We start from the raw sequence: 20,132 nt of genomic DNA on the forward strand, positions 1-20,132 counted from the left end.
GCTATAGGTGCTAACCCCTTTGCTTAGAGATCATGTAACTTATAGTTACCTTTTGGAGAAAATACACTAAACATAACTTAAAGTGAAGATGATGCTACATAAAAGTCATATAAACATACTAAATTGCTCTGGATACTTGACTATTAATTTTCAGGGGCATAAAACCACTTGTGGAATTTTCATTGTGTGCTTTTAGATGACTGCATATTCCATTTCAGAAGGTCATAATATCCAAGTGATCATTAAAAAAACTGACACACACACAGGATTAGAAGCTGTGTCCCAAGCTGCTTTAGTTTTGGAGGTCCCAGGCATTTCCCTTCTCTATAGGTGTTCAGCTATCGGCTATCACTCATTGCTGTCACTGGTGTGCCTGCTTTTAGAAGATTCCCAGCTCTTATTTCTACTTGTCAGAGAATGGCACAGAAAGCAGATAATCACCTTTCTTAGAAGGGAACATAAATACTTGTGAATGACAGTTTGACAGGTTTTTAAAGTGAAACATAAGCTTTTGATGAACAGGCTTTTGCTGTATCTTAGTTTCTTCTATTTCTTGGTTTTCAAGTTATCTAGATCAGAGTTTATCACACATTAGCATGCATACAAACCACACAGAAATTCCAGCATTTCTAACAAACTTCTGACCAGCTGACAAGCTGCAGTCCACATGAATCCAGATAGAAACAGAGTGTGAAGCCAAATTACTATAATAATTCATATAAATCATGCTTACCTCTTTTCCTTTTCTGAGGAAACTGCCCTTTAACTAACTTAAGAGTTGTCGGAGAGAGTGATTCGTTGTCTGATTTGGCTACACTTCTTTTGGAAAAAGGGCGACACAGGTTCACTCTTTTACTCTGTACCACAAGTGGCATGCTGGCCTTTCTCTTAGGCTGCACTCTCAGATTTGATGCTGGTGGATTCAATGGAACCACAGAACCCTTCTTTGCTTTCAACATTTTTTCAGAATTCTTTTCTGTTTCAGTTTCTTTTTTTCCTTCTGCCTCTGAATCAAGAAATTCTCGATCTGGAGTCATAACTAAAGAAAATCCAGCATCACAAATTCCATCTGAAATATAAGGAGACTGAGGACGATCTGCTAACAAATCCAAAGCAGTAGATACTTCCAAAGCATAACCACTAGGATCTGAAAAATAAGACTTCAACTGAATTAAGGACTCTACGGAGCACTTTTCAGGTGGAGAAACCATGTCAAAACCATTGGGAAAATTTACAATGAATTCAGTCTCTTTCATTCCTTCCTGAGGTGCAGCAGTCAATGAAAGGCTTTTGTCCGCCTTATAAACCGCTTGGAAATTACGCTTTACCAATGTGTTTGGACGGGTTCCTTCTTCAGAAAGTGATTTCTTTGCTTCTATCAGGGCACAATTAAGGGCAGGTAAAATAGGTGCCACCTTCAAAGAGATGTCATCTTCACCTTTCAAATCCTTCACTCCTAAAATACATATACATATTATTTTAAAATTCTGACACTGTTTTGGGTTTTAAAAAAATATGAAGAAAAAATGTTTTAGATTTCAAAATAATGGAATGGTTAAACATTCTGCAGTGTTTCAAATGAAAATCTAAGTGACAACTAATAGAACACTTATGACTGCACTTAATGAATATGTATCTCCATATATCTGGAATTATACACACATGGAGCTGAAAAGAATCATTTGACATGCAACTGCTAGGTTCGAATGAGTAAGAGAAAGCCTGCCTCCAGCTCTATCTCACTTGACAAGGAGTTTACACAGAGCTTAATGGCTTTTCACTGCAGTAGCAACTTCATTATTTCAATAACTTAAAAAGGCAGAACCCAGTATGATTTACAATGGAGTATTATAAAATCTATGAAAAAGAACATTTTAAGTTGACTAAACAAGTATTATCCAATTTAAAACAAACAGCTAAACTTTGAATCTTTAAATGACCCTAAGTAAAAAATATTTTAGTGAGGAGGGGATGAAAACAATAACATAATACTCCAGTATTCATTCAAATAGAATTCCTGTGTTATTCCTAGGTACATAGGTAGTAATGGTTCTAATCTGAGTGATAATTTACAATTAAAAATATAGGAATGAGAGCTGCAGAAGTAGCTCAAGTGGTAAGAGTGCTTGCCTAAAATGCAACAGGCCTTGGGTTCAATCTATAGCCTGAAAATAAACAAACAAAACAAAAACAAAAAAACCAGAAAAGGAAAAAGTATAATGAAATCAGAAATCTTACAGAGAAATAACATGGCTTTGTAGTTGGGAGCCAGCACTGCAGTGAGTCTCAGTCTTCTCATCTTTGAAATGGTCTTAAGAGTTACCTATTTTAAGGACTATAAACTCAATTACACCTGGCACAATACCTAATAAATGTCATCAGCCTTTCCTATTCTATTATTATAATTGGTAATGTTTTGCTTGTCACAAAGTACCATGAAAGTATAGCTCTCTGCTTTGAGTAACTGAATACAATCTTTTAAAATCAAGTTTAAAAACTTTTCTGTATTAGTTGTAGCTTTAGAAATGCTAGATAGTTTTATCTTCAAACATACCCAGTGTGATTGTAAAACAATGAGAATTTCTTCCTGTGACAGAAATGATTTTCATTTATTTATTTGTTCAATTAGTATATATCTTTCGTGTATGTGGCACTGGTAGGTTCTAAAAATACAGTAGAATACAAGAAAGGAAAATATTGTGCTGGAGTGCAGCTCAGTGGCAGAGCATGGGTTTAAAATGTGTAAAGACCTGTATCTTCGGCATCACTACCCAGAACAAAAAAAGATATAAGAAGGGTGAATATAGGCAGGCAGTGTAGATTACACCCATAATCCCAGCATGACACACTGCATTTATCTGTTTAGGTACTTTATGAATAACATTTTTTCACCCTAATAGCCAAATTTTGGTTTTCTGGGGAGTCATTATTACCCTAAAAATGTATGGGTCAAATAAGAGACCAAAGTCTAGACAGGGAACATTAGCCATAAAGACCCTGAGTAACAGCTATTAGTTAGACTATGAAAAAAGTATCTCCTAGCTATTCTTGTTCAGTAACAAATGAACTCACTTTGGACATGCTTAATTTGAGGCACCTTGGAGTGCCTCAAGTTAGAAATGTCAGTAGACATTGGTAATAAGGGTCTGTAGCTCAGAGGAAAGGGTATACCTGCAGAAGAGGCCGGGAAGGGTCAACTAGGAAGGTTGAAAGGGAGTGAGCTGTTTGAGAGGGGAAAAAAAACTGTTACCAGTGTCTTATGCTATTGAAAAGTCAAGTCAGACAGGACTTGACTATTCAACAGACTGAGTGAAAGCCACTGTATCCTTACCTGTTGACAGGGGTGAATGGAATAAGTGTAATCCATGCAGACCCATCTGCTCATCTCCAAAATCTATACGGAATGAGAGTTAGAAGAAAAGTTATGCTGCTGATGTTATAAAACAAAAGTAAACATACTGAAGAACTTTTTTTTTCAAAGGAAGTTGTCCTTACCTGGTTCTGGTATTAAGGCTGATGATGTAAGTAAAATGAAAACTCCCCTGTCTTCTAAGCATTTGATGATTGCCTTTAACATAAAAATAAAACAAAACATGTTAAAGAAAGTTCTTCAATACTCTCCCCTTTGCTGGGAGCACTACTGAAGACTGGGTAGGTCTAATCTCACACTCATCTGAGAATCACTCATGCCACCCCAGTTACTAGATGAGGGATGCGCAGATGACAAATTGGCCTAATAAGACTGAAGTGATGGTTCAGAAGGAGGGGTTCTCTCCCTTTCCTCCCACATGAAAAGGAGAAACATAGCCCTGCCTGGCAGCCTGAGAACAAAACTATATTGCACAGAGAAAAGCAAAGTTAAAGGCAAAACAGAGTCAAGAATAATTAGTACTTGAACCTGCCTTACCATCTAGAAAGAAAAGGTAAGCCTATTCAATCCCCCATTGTTTGAGGCAGTTTGGGTTATCACTACATGCAACTTGGAGTATCCTCATCAACATTATCAGCAAGACAGGTTACCTTCTCAGCTTCTGTTAGTCTTTATTCATTTATTAATTTCTTACTATCTGTTATGGGGATAGACATGATGTTATTCCTCAGACTTGCTTGGCCACTGGCCAACATCTGCACCACATCCTTTGTGACCAGAGTATAAACAGCAATTATACTGAGGCCAGGTGATATTCTGGTTCAAGCATCTCTTCCTAGTCTCACTATGAGAAGCCCTCGTTAGTATGGTAGAGAGAATTTCTTGAGCCAGTTACTGTATCTCAGGAGTCTCATTTTCTACACGAAGGAAACAATGGAAGAAGCAACTCTTATAAACCTGTGGATATGTTAACAAATGATAAAGGTGGCTTTTAAAGAAGTGTCTCAAAAGTGGTCCTTTGATCAATGCTGAAACACTAGAGAGCTAATCAATTATCTGTCAAAAACAATAAAGACTTTGAGGAAAGTCAGGAATATAAATTGACTAGTGAGATACAAAGGCAAACTGACATACTGGGGGATGAAACTGTTAATCAATAAATATGTTATTATTTCAATAAATATTGAACAATGAAAACCCCTTTCAGCAAGTTAAAATAATTTAGTCAACTAATCAATATCTCAGATTAACGAAAAAAATAACTGTGTCTTTAACTAATGATTCTTACCAATTGCTTATTTTTAATGTATTCTGTTAGTTTATCTATGTTTTTCCCTTGTTTGTTTGACAGTTCTACCTCATACAAATCGAAGCACAAATCCTGGCAACAGACTGTAAAAGAAATCAGAAAAAAATTATTTCTAATATGTTATCATTTATAATTCATTTTATATGAAATGAAAGAACTAGGAATACTACTCAAAAAACTTTATCACTTAATGTTCACAGTTACAAAGTTACTGAAATAATTGTTTTAAAACAATGTTCTCATTTGCACTGACACTGCTATAGTTTTAACAAGACAGATAAAAACTAAATAAGTAAAATAAACACTATTGGTCCATGAATTAATCTAAATTACCAAAACTTATATTCAAAAATTTTTAATTTGAATTTAAAAGTACATACATAAATAAAAACAGAAACTCTATGGACCTTGAATGGAGTAGTATGAGTTTCCAGCTATTTTGAATATTTGTTTGTTTAATTTTCTTTGGATCAGATATTAAAGCTGAAACTACCTTTCATAGTTTCTTATTGGCTTCCAAGGAAGTGAAGAACATGGCAACTCCAGAACTTTCTGAAAAGGCCCTTTTAAGAATCACTTAAGATGAAAATCATAAGTATGTTTGTGTGTGTCTTGTGTGTGTTTGGAAGACAGTGGAAAGTAACTGGAACCAAGCCCAGGACATGAAGTATGCCATTACATTTCAACAGACCTTTCTGTTTCAAGTAATTCTGTTTTCTAAAGGCAGCTCCTGGTAGTCTTTCCTTCAAAGAAGACACTTTCATTACATACTTAAAGTCTAGATCCTGTGGTCTAAAAAACAAAAAAATGAATCAAGCAGTGTAATAAATACTGAAGTTTTCAATAATTCTTAGTTTTCTAAAATAATGCCAAAAAAAAAATCACAAAAGTCCTTAAATTGAGGGCTGAAGTGGTTCAAGTAGTAGCGTACCTGCCTAGCTAGTACCCTCCCCAAAAAAGAATTAAGTACACTGAAATTGAGAATTTTCAAAAATTATGTTGAATTGAAAATTCTTGGCAATATTGGATTGTGCCACAAAATGAACCAGACACAGATCTTTTGTATCATCTCCCAATTACTTTTTTCTTTTTTTCAGAACTTTATTTTGAAATAGTATTATATTACAAAACTTGCAAAAATATTACAAAGGATTCTCTTATACCTTTCATTTGGATTTCTATATATCAACAGTAACCATGTTTGCTTTGTCATCCCTTCTCTTTCTCTCTCCACACACACACACACACACACACACACAAAATTAATTTTTCTAATTCTTTTGAGAATAAAATGATGCTCTCTTTGTCCAAATACTTCTTTGTAGGTTTCCTTCAAAAAGGCAACTTTTTTGTGCAATGACAAAGCAATCAGCAATATCAAGAATACTCACAGTGAGCTGCAAGTGTGGTTCAGGTGGTAGCGCACATGCCTAGCAAAACATTCACAATGACATAGCACAACTACTTAACCTACACCTTATTCAAATCTTGCCACTGTCTCATAAGTGCCTTCACAGAAAAGACAACTTTCCTATCCAGGATATTTTCTCTATTTCAGTTTATCTGCAACAATTTCTTATTCTTTCAAAATTTTGATATTTTTGAAAGAATTATAGACCATTTTGCAGAATGTCCCTCTGTCTGGGTAGGTCTAATGTTACTCTCTGATTAAAAAAGCAATAACACAAAGGCAGAAGTAGAGCTGGGGATATAGCTCAAGGTACAGTGCCTGCCTGAGCATGCACAAGGTCCTAGCTTGTGAACTAGGGGTGAAAAAAAAAAAAGAGTGATAGTCTGTCATTCTCTATGGGTCATGCCACGAAGCACATGACATCTATTCCGTTTATGGCTAAGTTAGCTTAATGACTTGGCTAATGTAAGATTTGCCAGTGTTCTCCACTGGAAAGTTTGTATTCTTTCTTTTGAGATTAATAAGCAAATTATAGAGAAATGCTGTAAGATATGCAAATATTATCAAACTTTTACCTACTGTTTTTACTATCTACTTGTGTCTTTATGTTCCATCATTTTTTGTACATTTAGTAGTTGTTCTCTATAGTGAGAAAAAATTTTTCCTTCTTTCTCATTTATTCAGAGAATTTTACTTTATTATTTATGGGCTATACTGTCCTTGCTGCCTCTTCTTTAAAAATGCCAACAGAAGAAAATGAATTCTGACAGCACATCAGTTTCACCTTGTTTATCAGTTAGACTATGTCTCTTTCAATGGTTTGGGAGTACAAAGTCAGAACAGGCTGAGCAAAAAAGATTTCATTAAGAAGTCCTTTATGGTTTCCCAAGAGAAGATATTCAAATATTTATTATTACTTATTACAATGTAAACAGATACTGCAGTGTTTTTGTTTTGTTTTTGTGGTGCTAGGGATTGAATGCCAAGGGCTTCATACACACTTGGAAGAGTTCTGACCACTAGCTATGTCCTCAGCCCTGAAATAAGTCTTTGTAGTCTGGTCTTTTATATGTTATTATAAGATGGAATACATTGGGCAGTACATTTAGAAAACTGAAGTTTAACATTTACTAATGCTTCTTCCTTCTAGTTGTTTCTGTCATTCTTTTCTATTATTTAATTCCCCCCTACACACCTTTTTTGTGGTATTAGGGATAAAACATAAGGCCTAGTGCTTGATAAGCAAGTGCTCTGCCACAAGACCTATGCCCCCAAGTCCTTTGGTTTTTAAGATAGGGTCTTGCTCACTTTGCTGAAATTGGATTCAAACCCATAACCTTCCTGCTTCAACCTCCTAAATAGCTGGGATTATAGGCATATGCCATCATATTCAGCTGTAGTTACCAACAGGTCTTAATAAAGACTCAATAATAAGATCGCCTAGCTATCATTTGCTGTATTTGCTATGTACGCAAATCTGTTCTGTGTTGGAGGAAAGTCAAACCTCTAAATAATCTTATTTAGCCATGCATGGTGAGAGTGCTACTCAAGAGGCTAGGAAGGATGATCATTTAAGCCCACAATTTCGAGACCAGCCTGGGCAATATAGTAAGACCTCATCTCAACAACAACAAATTATCCTGAGAGATAATTTTACCATTAATAGATTAGAATTTAGGTCTCCTGTGTCAGGCCTTGTGCTATATACATTTACTCAAATGTACCCTAATCTAAAACCAAGTACAATTGCTATATTTCACACTAGTGTCACCCACCAAGCCCTTGAAATGAAAATAAAATAGAGGTTGGGGTGTAACTCAGTGCTCAGTAGAGCACATGTCTTCCATGTGCAAGGTGATGGGTTCAATCCCCAGTACTGGTGAAAAAAAAATGAATACAGCATTAGGAAGGATACAAAATGTAATACTTACAGTTGTGCTGGAACTACTGTGCCGTAAGTGGACCAAAGAGTTATATCACACAACACACAACCCTGAACAGTTAATTTCCCTTTCCATGGAGAGAAGAGAACTTTAGGAAATGAAGGTAAAAAAAGAAACTGGTTAACAGTGAATGAAACATTTATTAAGAAAATGAATTACAAGAACTAATTAAATAATTTCTTACCATTTTTACTGAGTTCAAGTCTAGAAAAGAAAAAAAAAAAGAGCAATTTTATAAGAGGAAGAGAAATAAACCCAGAAAAGCAAAGAATGTAATAATTACTTACATGCTTCCATGAGTTGGTGCTGCCATCTTTTTAGGTTCCCTGTACTGAAAAGCTACAATTACATAAGGACAGATCTGTCTGGGTCGCTTAATAACAGTGTTGTCTGAAAGCTCATAGAGGTAATACTGAAAGAAGAAAAATAAGTATTACCAGCACTATGGAATCACATATGTATTAAGTTCATCTCAACCCCACCCAGCCCTGAAGTTTAATTCATTAGATTGAGAAAATTCTTAGGTGTTACTTGGTCATGGCTATACCTGAGTCAGTTCAAAGGCACGAAAGTGACTCGTCTTGTGAGAGACTTTGTTAGCGTCTGCAGCCACGTGGCAGTCATAGCCAGAAGATGGCCTGGTGTAATTAGTTGTATAATTCTCAGACACAAACTTGACCTTTCCCTAGAATAAAAATATTAAGACTAATCAAATGTCTTCAAATAACAATACCTTAACTCTAGGAGTCACTTAAAAAAAACAGCCTAACAGGGATATGGATGTGTTTTCACCAGTAACTTTAATGAGAATTATGTTTCTTAGAAAACAGTGATCTGAGGAAAAAAGTTTTGTGTGTTTTTGGCAGTACTAGAGGTTGAACTCAGGGCCTCACACTTGCTAGGCAAGTGTTCTACCAGGTGAGCCATGCCATCAATACTTGTTTTGATTATTTTTGAGATAGGGTCTCACTTAATGCCTGGGTTGGCTTGGACCACAGTCTTCCTATTTGTGCTTCCACATGCAGCTGGGATTACAGCATGTGCTGCCATCTCCAACTATTGGTTGAGATGAGGTGTTGCTAACCTATTGCCCAGGATGGCCTGTAACTTCAATCCTTCCAATCTCTGCCTCCCAAGTAGGGAGGATTACGGGTGCGAGCCACTGCACCTGACCCAAAAACCTCTCCACAACCCCCTTAAAATTGTATTAAAATCAACTATGTGTTTGGGTGTCTTTCTGAGGTGAAAAACCAGAGCTTTTGTCACAGTATCAAAAGAATACATCATGATCCAAAACCTAATAGAATCAGTTTTGAAGAGAAAAACTATACAGCCCACAAACTTTTATGATACTCACTGAATGACTATTAGTGATTTTAACAAACAAGATGACAAATGAAATCTAAAATTTCCAGAAATGAGTTTCTAAACTGAAATTTTAATCATCTGTAAATTATGCTAGGGTCCAGCAAGTCAGTAAGGAACAAACATGTAGTAAAATGCTTAGCAGGCAATTGGCCTTGACCACCAAACAGTCAATTGTAGTTAACATTTACAGACTTCTCTTCATCAAGGGTTAAGATTAAGTTTACTGGGGCAAGGGGGTGTAGCTCAGTGGTAGAGTACTTGTCTGATACAGGCAAGGTCCTGGGTTCAATACCTAGCGATGAAAAAAGAAAACAAGTTTTGTCATATGGTGAAATGTTATAGTGATTTCATAATGTAAGAAATTATTCACAATAAAACAAATATGAAGTATAAGCTCTTTTTATAGGTTAAGAAATCAATATATTAGGAAAAATTAAAACATACAAAATAACCACCACATACACCAAAGTACAGTGTGGGATTGTATGCAATTTTTATTTTTAAAAGGAGGATGCAATTACTATTGTTTTGCTAGTTTGCTAGGTAACCTAGGCTGGCCTTCAGGTCTCAGTCCTCTTGCATCTCGAGTGCTGGGATTACAAGCAAGTGCCACCATGCCCAGCAAATTACACTCTTTCAAACAAGATTTTCTGTTCTGTGTTAAAGTCCTCCCTCTTCATTTATATAACCACCACAGGCAATACTAAGAAGCCAAAGAATGTAAACAGCACCACCTGATACTCATCACAACCCCGACCTTCTCCCCATCAAATAGCTTAAGGCACTAAGTATGGTTCACTTTTGTGAAGTAAGAACAACTGAGAGCACACAGGCAAAAACTAAATAGGTCTAGCCAGATAGAGGAGCATATACTGGCAAGAAACCAAGAAAGAGGGACAATCCTATAATCCCACATAAGTAAAAAACCAAATGCCTTTTATCTGTGTCAAAAGGCATACTGTTTTGCAGAACTACATCACTTATCACAGACAGAAAATGAAGACTAAGGAAGGAAAGTAGGGATAGTACAGCAAAGCAATGTTACTTTCCCTCCAGTTCTTAGGGAATGAACTTTGAAATATATGCAGAATCAGTAGTTTGGAGTTTATAAACAAAGAACTTATGATAGCTAATACAAAACAATAAAACAAAACAAAATAAGACCACAAAAAGCCTACCACTATCTAAAACCAGTTTCCCTACTACTAATAGGGTGAACATTCTGAGTGATTTACTTAAACTCCTCCATTTAGTACATTTGAAAATTTGTCAGATCAGTTCTAGGTACCACATGAATCTGCGAACAAGGTTTAGATGTTTGAAGGATAAAGACTTCTTTTTTGGCAATTTAAATCAGATAAAAGACAGTTTTCAAAATTCACCTTTGATAACTGTAATCATTATTTCATTAGCAACTACTTGTTTTTATTATTTCATCTTTAAAATATGAATGTGCTAGATGAGGAAAATGTTTCACTGAATACCCTCCCTTTTTATTATATTTAAGTTTTTAAAAAAAATATGTTCACAGATGATCTATTACATGAACAAAAGTTTTACTTTTAAAGAAAAGAAAAAATAGTTTTATTTCTCCTGGATTTGGATAGCTGACTTAGATAAGGACTGTGTCTGTACAAAGAAATACAGACAGTCAGGCTCAAAACGTCAAAGGTTGCAATGTTTTCCCTCATATGTGGAAGCTAGACTTATAAGCTAAATGCATATATAGAAACATATGATCATATAATATATATACACACATATACACACATACATACATAGTAAGAGAGAGAACAAAATTGTATTAGTGTCTATCTGAGGGAACTACAGAAAATGTTAGAGAATGAAAAATATGTACGTGAATATAAAATAATGTACTGTACTATAAGCTGTTGAATGTTAGGGGACCATGGTGATAAGAGTAAGTCACTGGGGAGTTAATTTAATTTAAGCATGACATATACAGCCCTAAAGTACCAAGGCAAAATCTCCTTAGAGTATCAATATATACTTAAAAGAGAAATGAAGGGCAGGAGGGTAAAAAAAGTCTTTCCTAGCAATGGGTACCAGTGGGATGGGTGTGAGCATAAGGAAAGCGTGAATGAGGGTAAATATGGTGGGTGTATTTTATATTCATATACAAAAACAGAAGGAACCTTTTGAAATTGTTCTAGGAAGGGAGGGGGGAAGAGGGAAAACAATGGAGGGAATAAATCTAAGATATATTATAAGCACGTATGTAAATATTATAATGTATCCCCCTTTACAACTATTACATGCTAACAAAAATTTTTAAAAATAAAAAGAAATATAGGCATATAACCTTCAGTTTTAAGAGAAAATTGCTTAAAAGTACATGTGGGCTTTACCTTAATTAGATTACAAATTACAATATAACCCGACTTCCCATGATACCATGGTCTGGGGTGAAGATAGTCTGAATATTTGGAAATGTATACACCTATAAAAGCATAAAACACAGATTAATTTATACTTTAAAAAGACTCAGATACAATTTACATGTAGGACTAAAAATCCATTAAAAATGTTTTGATATTGCTTAACTTTTATGAATCACTATTTGTGATATTCTAAAAGTATAGAAACTTTAAAGTTTAAAATATCTGTTTGATAAACAATTTTCTACTTGGGTACAATAACTGAAAAGGGATAAAAAGTTATCACATTGTTGGAAAAATCTAAATGTATCTTTTTATTATTTATCAATTTATTTATTGGGTAAAATATTTACTATCTGATAAATATGTCTTCCCCTGCCCCTTTGTGCAAGCATTCAACCAAAGGCCTATGATAATCTGACTCAATTTATTCTTCATAAAAAGTCTCAGTAAGCACTTACTTAGTAATATACACCTAGAGTTTACTGTATGACAGGTTTCTCAGTACACAGGAGTGACACAAAGGCAAATAAAACAAGGTTCCTGCCTTCAAGAAGCTTATTCTGCTAGACTGTAAATTCTATCAAGACCAAAGTTATATTTGTTCTTTTTGCCACTGTAGCCACATCATACATCTGTCAATTGTATATTGTCTATCTGAGAGCACAAAGAAATTGAAACAAGCATTATTAAATGCAGTAACATTTGGGGAAGGAGTTCTTTAGATAGAGGAGTGAAATCCTAAGTAGAGAAATAAATGAACAAAAAAAATGGAAGCATAAAAGACCACAGATTATTGAAGACATACTTGAACCTCAAAACCATTATGCTAAATAAATGAAGTTACTTATAAAAGATATATACCATACATTGTATGATTCCATTTACATGAATGTATAGAATAGCAAATCTTTAAAGGCAGAAAGTAGACTGGTGGCTGCCTAAAGCTGGTGATGGTGAGGAATGAGAAGTCACTGTAATTGACACAGGATTTCTTCTTCATTGATAAAAAATGGTCTAAAGTTGATTATAGTAATGGTTGCAAATTCTATAGACACACTCACTTGGTTAAAAAAAAAACACTGAATCATAGAGTTCAAATGGGTATATGCTATGTATGTGTGGTGACTTTAATGAAAGTACTTCAAAAAAAAAAAAAAGGACAGCAGGAATGCAGCCACAAAGCCCAATAATCCTCCCCAGTCCTGATTGCTACATGCTACGGTACCTGACACTGCTAAACACCCCTCTTCTTGAGATCTACCTGCTTTGTGTGAAACTCTACCTAGTAATTCTCCATCAATGGACTGCTCTTGACTCCTTTTCATTCCGTATGTCCCCCAGCTCCCAACACCCTGGACCCATCAACAACCCAAAAAGTTCTGTTCTGCACCATCTTCTCCTATACAACCCCATATAACAATGTCTTGACTTCAATTAATACCTCACCCTCTGCCCTGGTTCTGATTCTTTTCCTGACTATTTTTACCACCTGTAGGCTATATTTCAGAAACATGTATGAAAAGTCATTATTTCTCAAATTTAACTCATAGAAGTATTGTCACTTACTGAGAAATTACTCTGTATAAGTTCCTGAGCTAAGTATTTTACATAGTCTCTGTCCTCACCACAGATCTATTTTCCAAATGAGAAAACTGAAGTGTAAAAACTTTAGTGCTAATCATGTTCTTAATCTTTCCATTTATCTTTCTTAACTCATCAGCTTCCCCAGCAATCTGCTGCTCTCATCTATGTCTCTTTTCTAGTATCACTATTGCATGTGTTTAAAACCTTTTATTTTATTCTTTCCTCTCTTACTCTGAACATTCCACAGTTGCCAAGTTTGGTCAGTTCTACCTCTTCTTATTGCCATTATGATGGTTTAGAAGAGATCCTTGACAGTAACAATCTCTTGGCACTAAAAAACACCTGAAGTTATAGATGCAAAACTTATTTCCATGTTTAAGTTCTGACTCTAAAGATGATTTGTTTGAAATTAACAAAATTGGCTTTTAATATAAGTATCTTATGAAATCAAATCTTACCGTCATCTTGTAAAAGAAGACATTCTTTTTTGCTACAGACTCACCTTTAGCTGGATCACCCAGAGTGGTAATAGCACTGCTGCCAACACAGAGTCCACGCTGACATATCAATTTTGCCTTTAAACAAAAAATACTGCTTTGCTTGTTATCAGTCTTGGGAAAAGTAATGAAATAGTGCTATTATTTATAAAATTTAAAATAAATACAAAACCTGTTCACTGCATGTATTCATAGCAACAAAGCAAGTTCATGATTAATGATCCAAAGATTTTCATAAAAATTTACCATTTCTATTAACAAAAATGTCACCAGTGAAACCAAATTAAACAAGATCACAGTTACATGCTTTCTTTTCCAATTAAACCTTTACAACCATTAAATCTGAAATTGTCTTTTTTTAGTATAAGCCAATGGCACAACTTACTTGGATTTAGATGACTAAGTTAAAAGGGTAAGTTCCTACGGTATTACTATATAATTCTTATGTTATTGTTAATTATTCCTTAAGCAAATCTGCCATTGTTCTTTGTAAACCATTAACTCAACCCAAGTATTGCTTCTGAATTACTGCTAAGTTTTGATGATACATTCCCTAGTACTCCTTAAACTGTTCCTTGAAAGTTACAGACTAGACAAACACGATAGTTTCCTTCTCCCCCAATTGAAGTACGGGAAGTCTTCAAATACAGAATGAAACAGTTCAAAGTAACTAGAATACCGGTATCCATCTTATCCTCAAAACCATGTAATTTAAACTTGAAAAGCCTTCACAGAAACAGGAATTATCAATATCAACAATGAATCAACGAAGAAATGCCTAATACTCCACTAAAGGTTACTAAACCTGCATTAATCCAAAAAGAACTGTATTAATCTAAATTTCACCAAAACGAAAGAGAAACTACGAAAAGTTGTAAAAATCAAATGTCTTTCAAGATTAGCTTTTACTGTCACTTACATTGCCATCAAACTAAATAAAAATACCGATGGGCTGGTTACTTTACAAATCTCACAGAGTGAAATTATTACTATTAAGGGTAACTGCCATTAAATTTGTACAATACCTCAAAATTAATTTTTATGCAATCTAATTCCCTTACCTGATTTTCAGTTTCAAGCAGAAGAAATCCGTAAGTTTCTTGAAGTTCTTCCTGAGTATAATTATTCGCTTGTTTTTGTTGGTAAACAGTTTTGTACTGTACAAAGAGAATAACCACATGCTATAAGTATGCCATTTTCTTTTGAAAATTAAGTTTTTAAATATATCATCTGAACTCCTCCTGCTAAAAACTACTTAAATGCATCATTTTTCTATTCCTTAGAACATATTACTTTCTAAGTGTCTATTTCCAGAGATCTTTATCTCATCTGAAAAATGCTAGCTAAGAAATGCTAGGCTTATATATAAAAAATTATGGGTATATTTCTTTTGAACCTAAAATAAAACTTTGAGAGACAATATATACCAAGAACCTCACCTCATTTAAGAAAATATCATTTTTCACAAAAGTCACTTGAGTGTATTGAAAACCATGCTCAGATGCAGAATCCAAGTAAGAAGTGTGGAGAACTGAAACTGCCCTCTGGAAGAGAGAATCTGAACTCAAGGACACTGTCTCAAAAACTGTAAAATACAAACAAAAACCATGTTACTGTGTAAGATAATAAAAGGAAGGGGCACAATGAATGTCACTCAATACGTCACCTATTCCTTTCCTCTCTAACTAAGAAAATCATGATGTGTTGTAGCAACCTTATCTGTACTGTCCTGAATTTTAAAAGACCTCTCATGTGAAGAAAATAATCTAAACAAATTATTAGTGAGGGAGAATTACTTTTAGCAGTCCCCTGCCAGACCTGTAAGCCTGTTGGTTTGAGACTGTGCACTGCACAACAGAAGAAGTAATTATATCAAGGTCTGCAAATGCTTAGACCAGTGTTTCTTACTCTTTAGTTTTTTATTTTTTTTTAACCTATGCCACATTCTAACAAACCTTCCCTTTCTATTTTCTCATCAAGTTCCACAATAAGTCTGCCAGGTTTCTTTTAAGGGACCTACTACTGCTCACCTACCAAGCACAGCGGAAATCATTCTATTTCCGAGGTTTTCCCAGTAGCCAAGAGGAGTCTACAGAGCTTTACTTCCCATGAGATGCATCCTAATTGTTTTTCAGTTTGCAAAATAAAACTTGACCACATTTCTGAACACGCTTTTTACCGATCTCTAACAAGTGCTACACACAGAGAGTGCGCTATTCCCTCTCCTGAAGGGCATGTCCCTAACTGAGAATTACTGATTGAATCCAGCAATTCTGTTGATGACCTTCTAATCTTCTGCTGGTTTTTATCTCAGCAAGAATTGAGTCTTATTAGCTGTATTTAGTAATACAACAACATTTAACCACTGAACTTTTTATACTCTATTTGTATGCTTTCTGTTCTGTTTATCTTTACAAAGCTACTTATAATGAGAATAGCACTGGGAGTTTTGGTCATATAGTATAAATAAGTACATTATTATGGCTTTCTACTTTCATCCAAACTCTGCCAACTGCATTAAAATTCAAACATTAAAGAGAAAAAAGCATTTTAATAAAAATTAACTTATGAAGAACAGATGTAACTAGCTGTTACCTATTATTATCTAAAACTAGACTATAAAGGAAATGCAAGCAACCTTTTTTAAGTAAATTAATTTGGAGTAAACTGTCCTAATACTTCAATTATCAAGGTCTTTTAAAAAATCCCTTAAACTTTCTATTATCAATTTTTGTATTAAGATAAAAGACTGAAAACAGGAAGGAAAGAAAAAAAAAGGATGAAATGTTTTAAGAATTTGGTGACTTAGTGCACTTGGTCTATACATTCTAAGTTTTACTTTTACATTTGTTTGGTTTCACTTTCGTCTTCAATACCAATGGTATAAGAAACAAGGACATTCTGAGCTGGGTACCACTCCATGCACCTGGAGTGTCAGTTACTTGGGGGCTGGGCAGGACCAGTCAGTGACTCTGGATCAAAAACCAGATATTCTAAATAGATTCAAATAGCAAAACATAAGGGAAGACAGTAAAAGTTGGTCTCCTAAGACTGTATTAGTCAAAACAAACTGGAAGCCTATGTGTTTTCAACACCTATTCATTTTCAAACTCTCCTTACAAATAATCTGCACTGCTAGCCCAAATACAAATCAAGAATCCTTTATAAACTCTGATTTTGAAAATTTTACATATTTTTAAAAGCAAGATAATTTTCAAAAATCTAATTATATATACTCTTAGACCCAATATTTGAGAAACATTTGATTATAGTAGACAAAGAAGTAAAGGAAAAAAGCAGCTTTGAAAATGAAGACCATGATTATCACTGCCTCTAGATTCCACAAGATATTAAAGAGACAGGCACAGATATTATATTTTGAAAGAGTCGAATACTATTTACATCCCCATTTTTGAGCATCATAATGCACAATAATATACTGAAAATTGTAAGAGGTGGTGTAACTACAAGTACAACCAACTTAACTTTAACACAGGGTTGCCCGATTACATATGATCAGAGGCTACTTTAACTAAACTATGGAGAATACCAGTTCAGTTAAACCACGAGTCTCATGATTTAACACGAACAAGAAGGAACAAGTCGGAAACAAATTATTTTGTGCTTTGAACATAACTTTATTTCTAAAACTATGTACTTATAGCTAAAAAGGCTTTTCCCTGTTAGGTCAGCACTCTTCAAATGGCAGTATATTTATAAAAGTAATACTTTTCTGGCTAGCAGAAGGAAAAGAATGTCAAAAGCAAAGTTGTTGGGAAACAACAGCAAATCTTGAAACTTTCACAGCTACCTAATAACAACCTCAATTATATTTTCAAAAAAGTACGAGTTTCTGTCAGTAAATGAGATGGATGAGAATTTTATCCATAAAATCATCGATGCTCTCTCTTGTTTACACAATGTACTTTCATTTACGAGTGTAATTAGGGCACTGAGCGATATTAACACTTCATAAATGAATGGCCTCTTTTTGTGGAGAGACAGTCATGGTTAAACTTTCAAGGTTATCTGGGTATTAAGGAAATGAAGAGGCTATTCCACATAAAGTTACCTAAAACAACGTCTAATAAAGAAACTTGAAAAGTGCCTGTTGGAGGCAGGCATGATGGTACATGCCTGTAATCCCAGTGCTCAGGAGGCTAAGGCAGGAGAATCACAAGAACAAGGCCAGCCTAGGCTGTGCAGTGGCATGCTGCCTCCGAAACAAAAAAATCGTAATTCAAAGAAATACAAATAAAGGAAAAACAATTTTATGATGCAATTTGAAAACTTAATCACCTATCAACCCATCAAATTTAGACTAAGGACTATAAAAGTTGTAACTAGTGGAAATTACAAGTCTTCAAAAAATCTTTTCGTTTTACATGACCTAAATTAAATTAAATTCTTTTATAATTCTATTTTAGATCCATTAGTAATGACTTACAGCACTTAACTTAATACCCACTGTTTTCTGATAGGAGCCCTGTCTCGATCTTCTCTAAGAGAGAATGTTGCTGTGGGGGTGGTCTTAATTCTTTTTCATCACATAAGCCCCCAGAATTCTTGACATAGTCCTGTTCTTTGTTAATGTCATAAATGCTAAAATGAAAAGATAATAAAGTGAATTATTCTATTTACAGCATATCTACTATATAAACAAATGTTTACCAAGAATCTAATTTGCATTACGAATAAATCTGTAATGCTTATTTTTCTCCTTTGGTAAGTCTCTACAGCTAAGCACTAAATCTGCTCTCCAAGCAGTAGTAACATTGTTTAAAATGCTTTCCTCCAAGAGTCTTTTAACTGCTAGTTAAAATTTTATACACAGAAATAATTATGCTTATAGGAATTACTCTTCCCTCTGGAAAAAAATCTTTCAAAATAAAAAGCAGAGATCATAGAATCATGTCTTTATTCTATTTAGCTGAAAGCAAAACTAAGTAGGACAATTTAAAAAAAATCTCACTCCTAATCCCCAAATTAGTACATCAATTCATTATGTAAAGCTAATAGTGGTGACTTAATGAAGAAATAATCTCTATCATAAAGAAACAAGTCAAAAGAGCTCAGACCAGAAAATGAAGACAAATGTGCAAAGAAATCAACACTATAAATGTATTTAGAACATGATACAGTGGAAACATAGTGGCACAACCAATTTGGGGGGGGGGTGGAGATAAGTCAAGAAAGGTTTCAGAGAGACAGTAATACTTGAAATCTGAGATATTCAAATGATTAAGGAAGCCATAAAAAAGGGATGGACAGGATGAGCAAATGCACAAAGTATAAATATGATACAATGAAGTAACTGCAAGTAGTTTAAAATGAGAAGACAGAAGAATAAGAACAAAGAAAGAGGCTTAAAAGGTGGTAGTTTTCAGTTTTTATCATGAACTTTATAACACTGTATTCTTAACAATTACGTGTTATAGTTTTACTTTACTAAAAAACAGCATGTATAGTTTTATAGCCCATTTTTTTTCAAAAAGAAATTGAGGCAGAAGTGTGGATATATGCAAGATCCTTATGAAAAGTAGTAATGTAATTAAGCAAATAAAGTTATTTATGCCAAGAAGGAAAAGTTAAATTGAGAATCAGGAGAACAGGGTTCTAGTGTAGGCTCTACCACTAACTTGTTCTAGGACCTTAGTGTGCCAATATTGACAACTGTCTTCCCTATAATTAAGCCCCCTTCCCCCAAACCACAATTTTTATAAAGTAGCGCTCGCTCTCTCTCTCTCTCTCTCTCTCTCTCTCTGTGTGTGTGTGTGTGTGTGAGAGAGAGAGAGAGAGAGAGAGAGAGAGAGAGAGAGAGAGAGAGAGGCATGAGTGTGAGAAAATTTTATTTTTATTATTGTTGTACTGGAGGTACAATGTAACATTTACAAAAGTTCTTATATCACAGTTGAATTCATCCCCCTATTATTCTCCTTTATGTCCCCTCCCCCTATTCCTGGAATAGTTTCAACAGGTCTCATTTTTCCACTTACATACATGAGTACATAACATTTCCATCATATTCGAGAATTTTACTTAAGCTCCTATTAAGCTGATTATGGCTAATTCTACTCCCTTTAGCTAGTGATTATTTTAGGAATAAACATGACTTCACTTTGGCTGAGAGGTCAGTGAACATAGAGACAGGATTCTGGGAAAGCTTCATACCACCATCTAGTCTTAACTTAGGATCCTAACTGAGGCGATGTTGCCTAGAACATCTTCCAGTCAACACAACAAAGACG

The 20,132-nt window shown here is 34.6% G+C and overlaps 1 protein-coding gene across 5 annotated transcripts in view; it reads right to left on the reverse strand.

Annotated features, from left to right (window-relative positions):
• Positions 1 to 20,132, reverse strand: part of Tasor2 (transcription activation suppressor family member 2) — a 61,405-nt gene that overhangs the window by 23,242 nt on the left and 18,031 nt on the right. For 2 of the 5 annotated variants that reach the window (XM_074056724.1, XM_074056723.1), the window contains exons 2-15: positions 18,353 to 18,486; positions 15,324 to 15,469; positions 14,946 to 15,041; positions 13,890 to 13,962; positions 11,771 to 11,862; positions 8,581 to 8,718; positions 8,321 to 8,445; positions 8,218 to 8,237; positions 8,022 to 8,121; positions 5,371 to 5,471; positions 4,659 to 4,762; positions 3,496 to 3,568; positions 3,332 to 3,394; positions 734 to 1,456 (exon numbers count right to left, since the gene is read on the reverse strand). In XM_074056724.1, coding sequence (XP_073912825.1) covers positions 734 to 1,456; positions 3,332 to 3,394; positions 3,496 to 3,568; positions 4,659 to 4,762; positions 5,371 to 5,471; positions 8,022 to 8,121; positions 8,218 to 8,237; positions 8,321 to 8,445; positions 8,581 to 8,718; positions 11,771 to 11,862; positions 13,890 to 13,962; positions 14,946 to 15,041; positions 15,324 to 15,469; positions 18,353 to 18,486 — 1,988 coding nt within the window. Of the gene's footprint in view, positions 1 to 733; positions 1,457 to 3,331; positions 3,395 to 3,495; positions 3,569 to 4,658; positions 4,763 to 5,370; positions 5,472 to 8,021; positions 8,122 to 8,217; positions 8,238 to 8,320; positions 8,446 to 8,580; positions 8,719 to 11,770; positions 11,863 to 13,889; positions 13,963 to 14,945; positions 15,042 to 15,323; positions 15,470 to 18,352; positions 18,487 to 20,132 lie in introns of those variants that run through there. The other 3 variants (XM_074056725.1, XM_074056726.1, XM_074056727.1) reach the window with 3 other exon arrangements.

Source organism: Castor canadensis, chromosome 15, assembly GCF_047511655.1.
Source record: "Castor canadensis chromosome 15, mCasCan1.hap1v2, whole genome shotgun sequence".
Classification (NCBI taxonomy): Eukaryota; Metazoa; Chordata; class Mammalia; order Rodentia; family Castoridae; genus Castor; species Castor canadensis.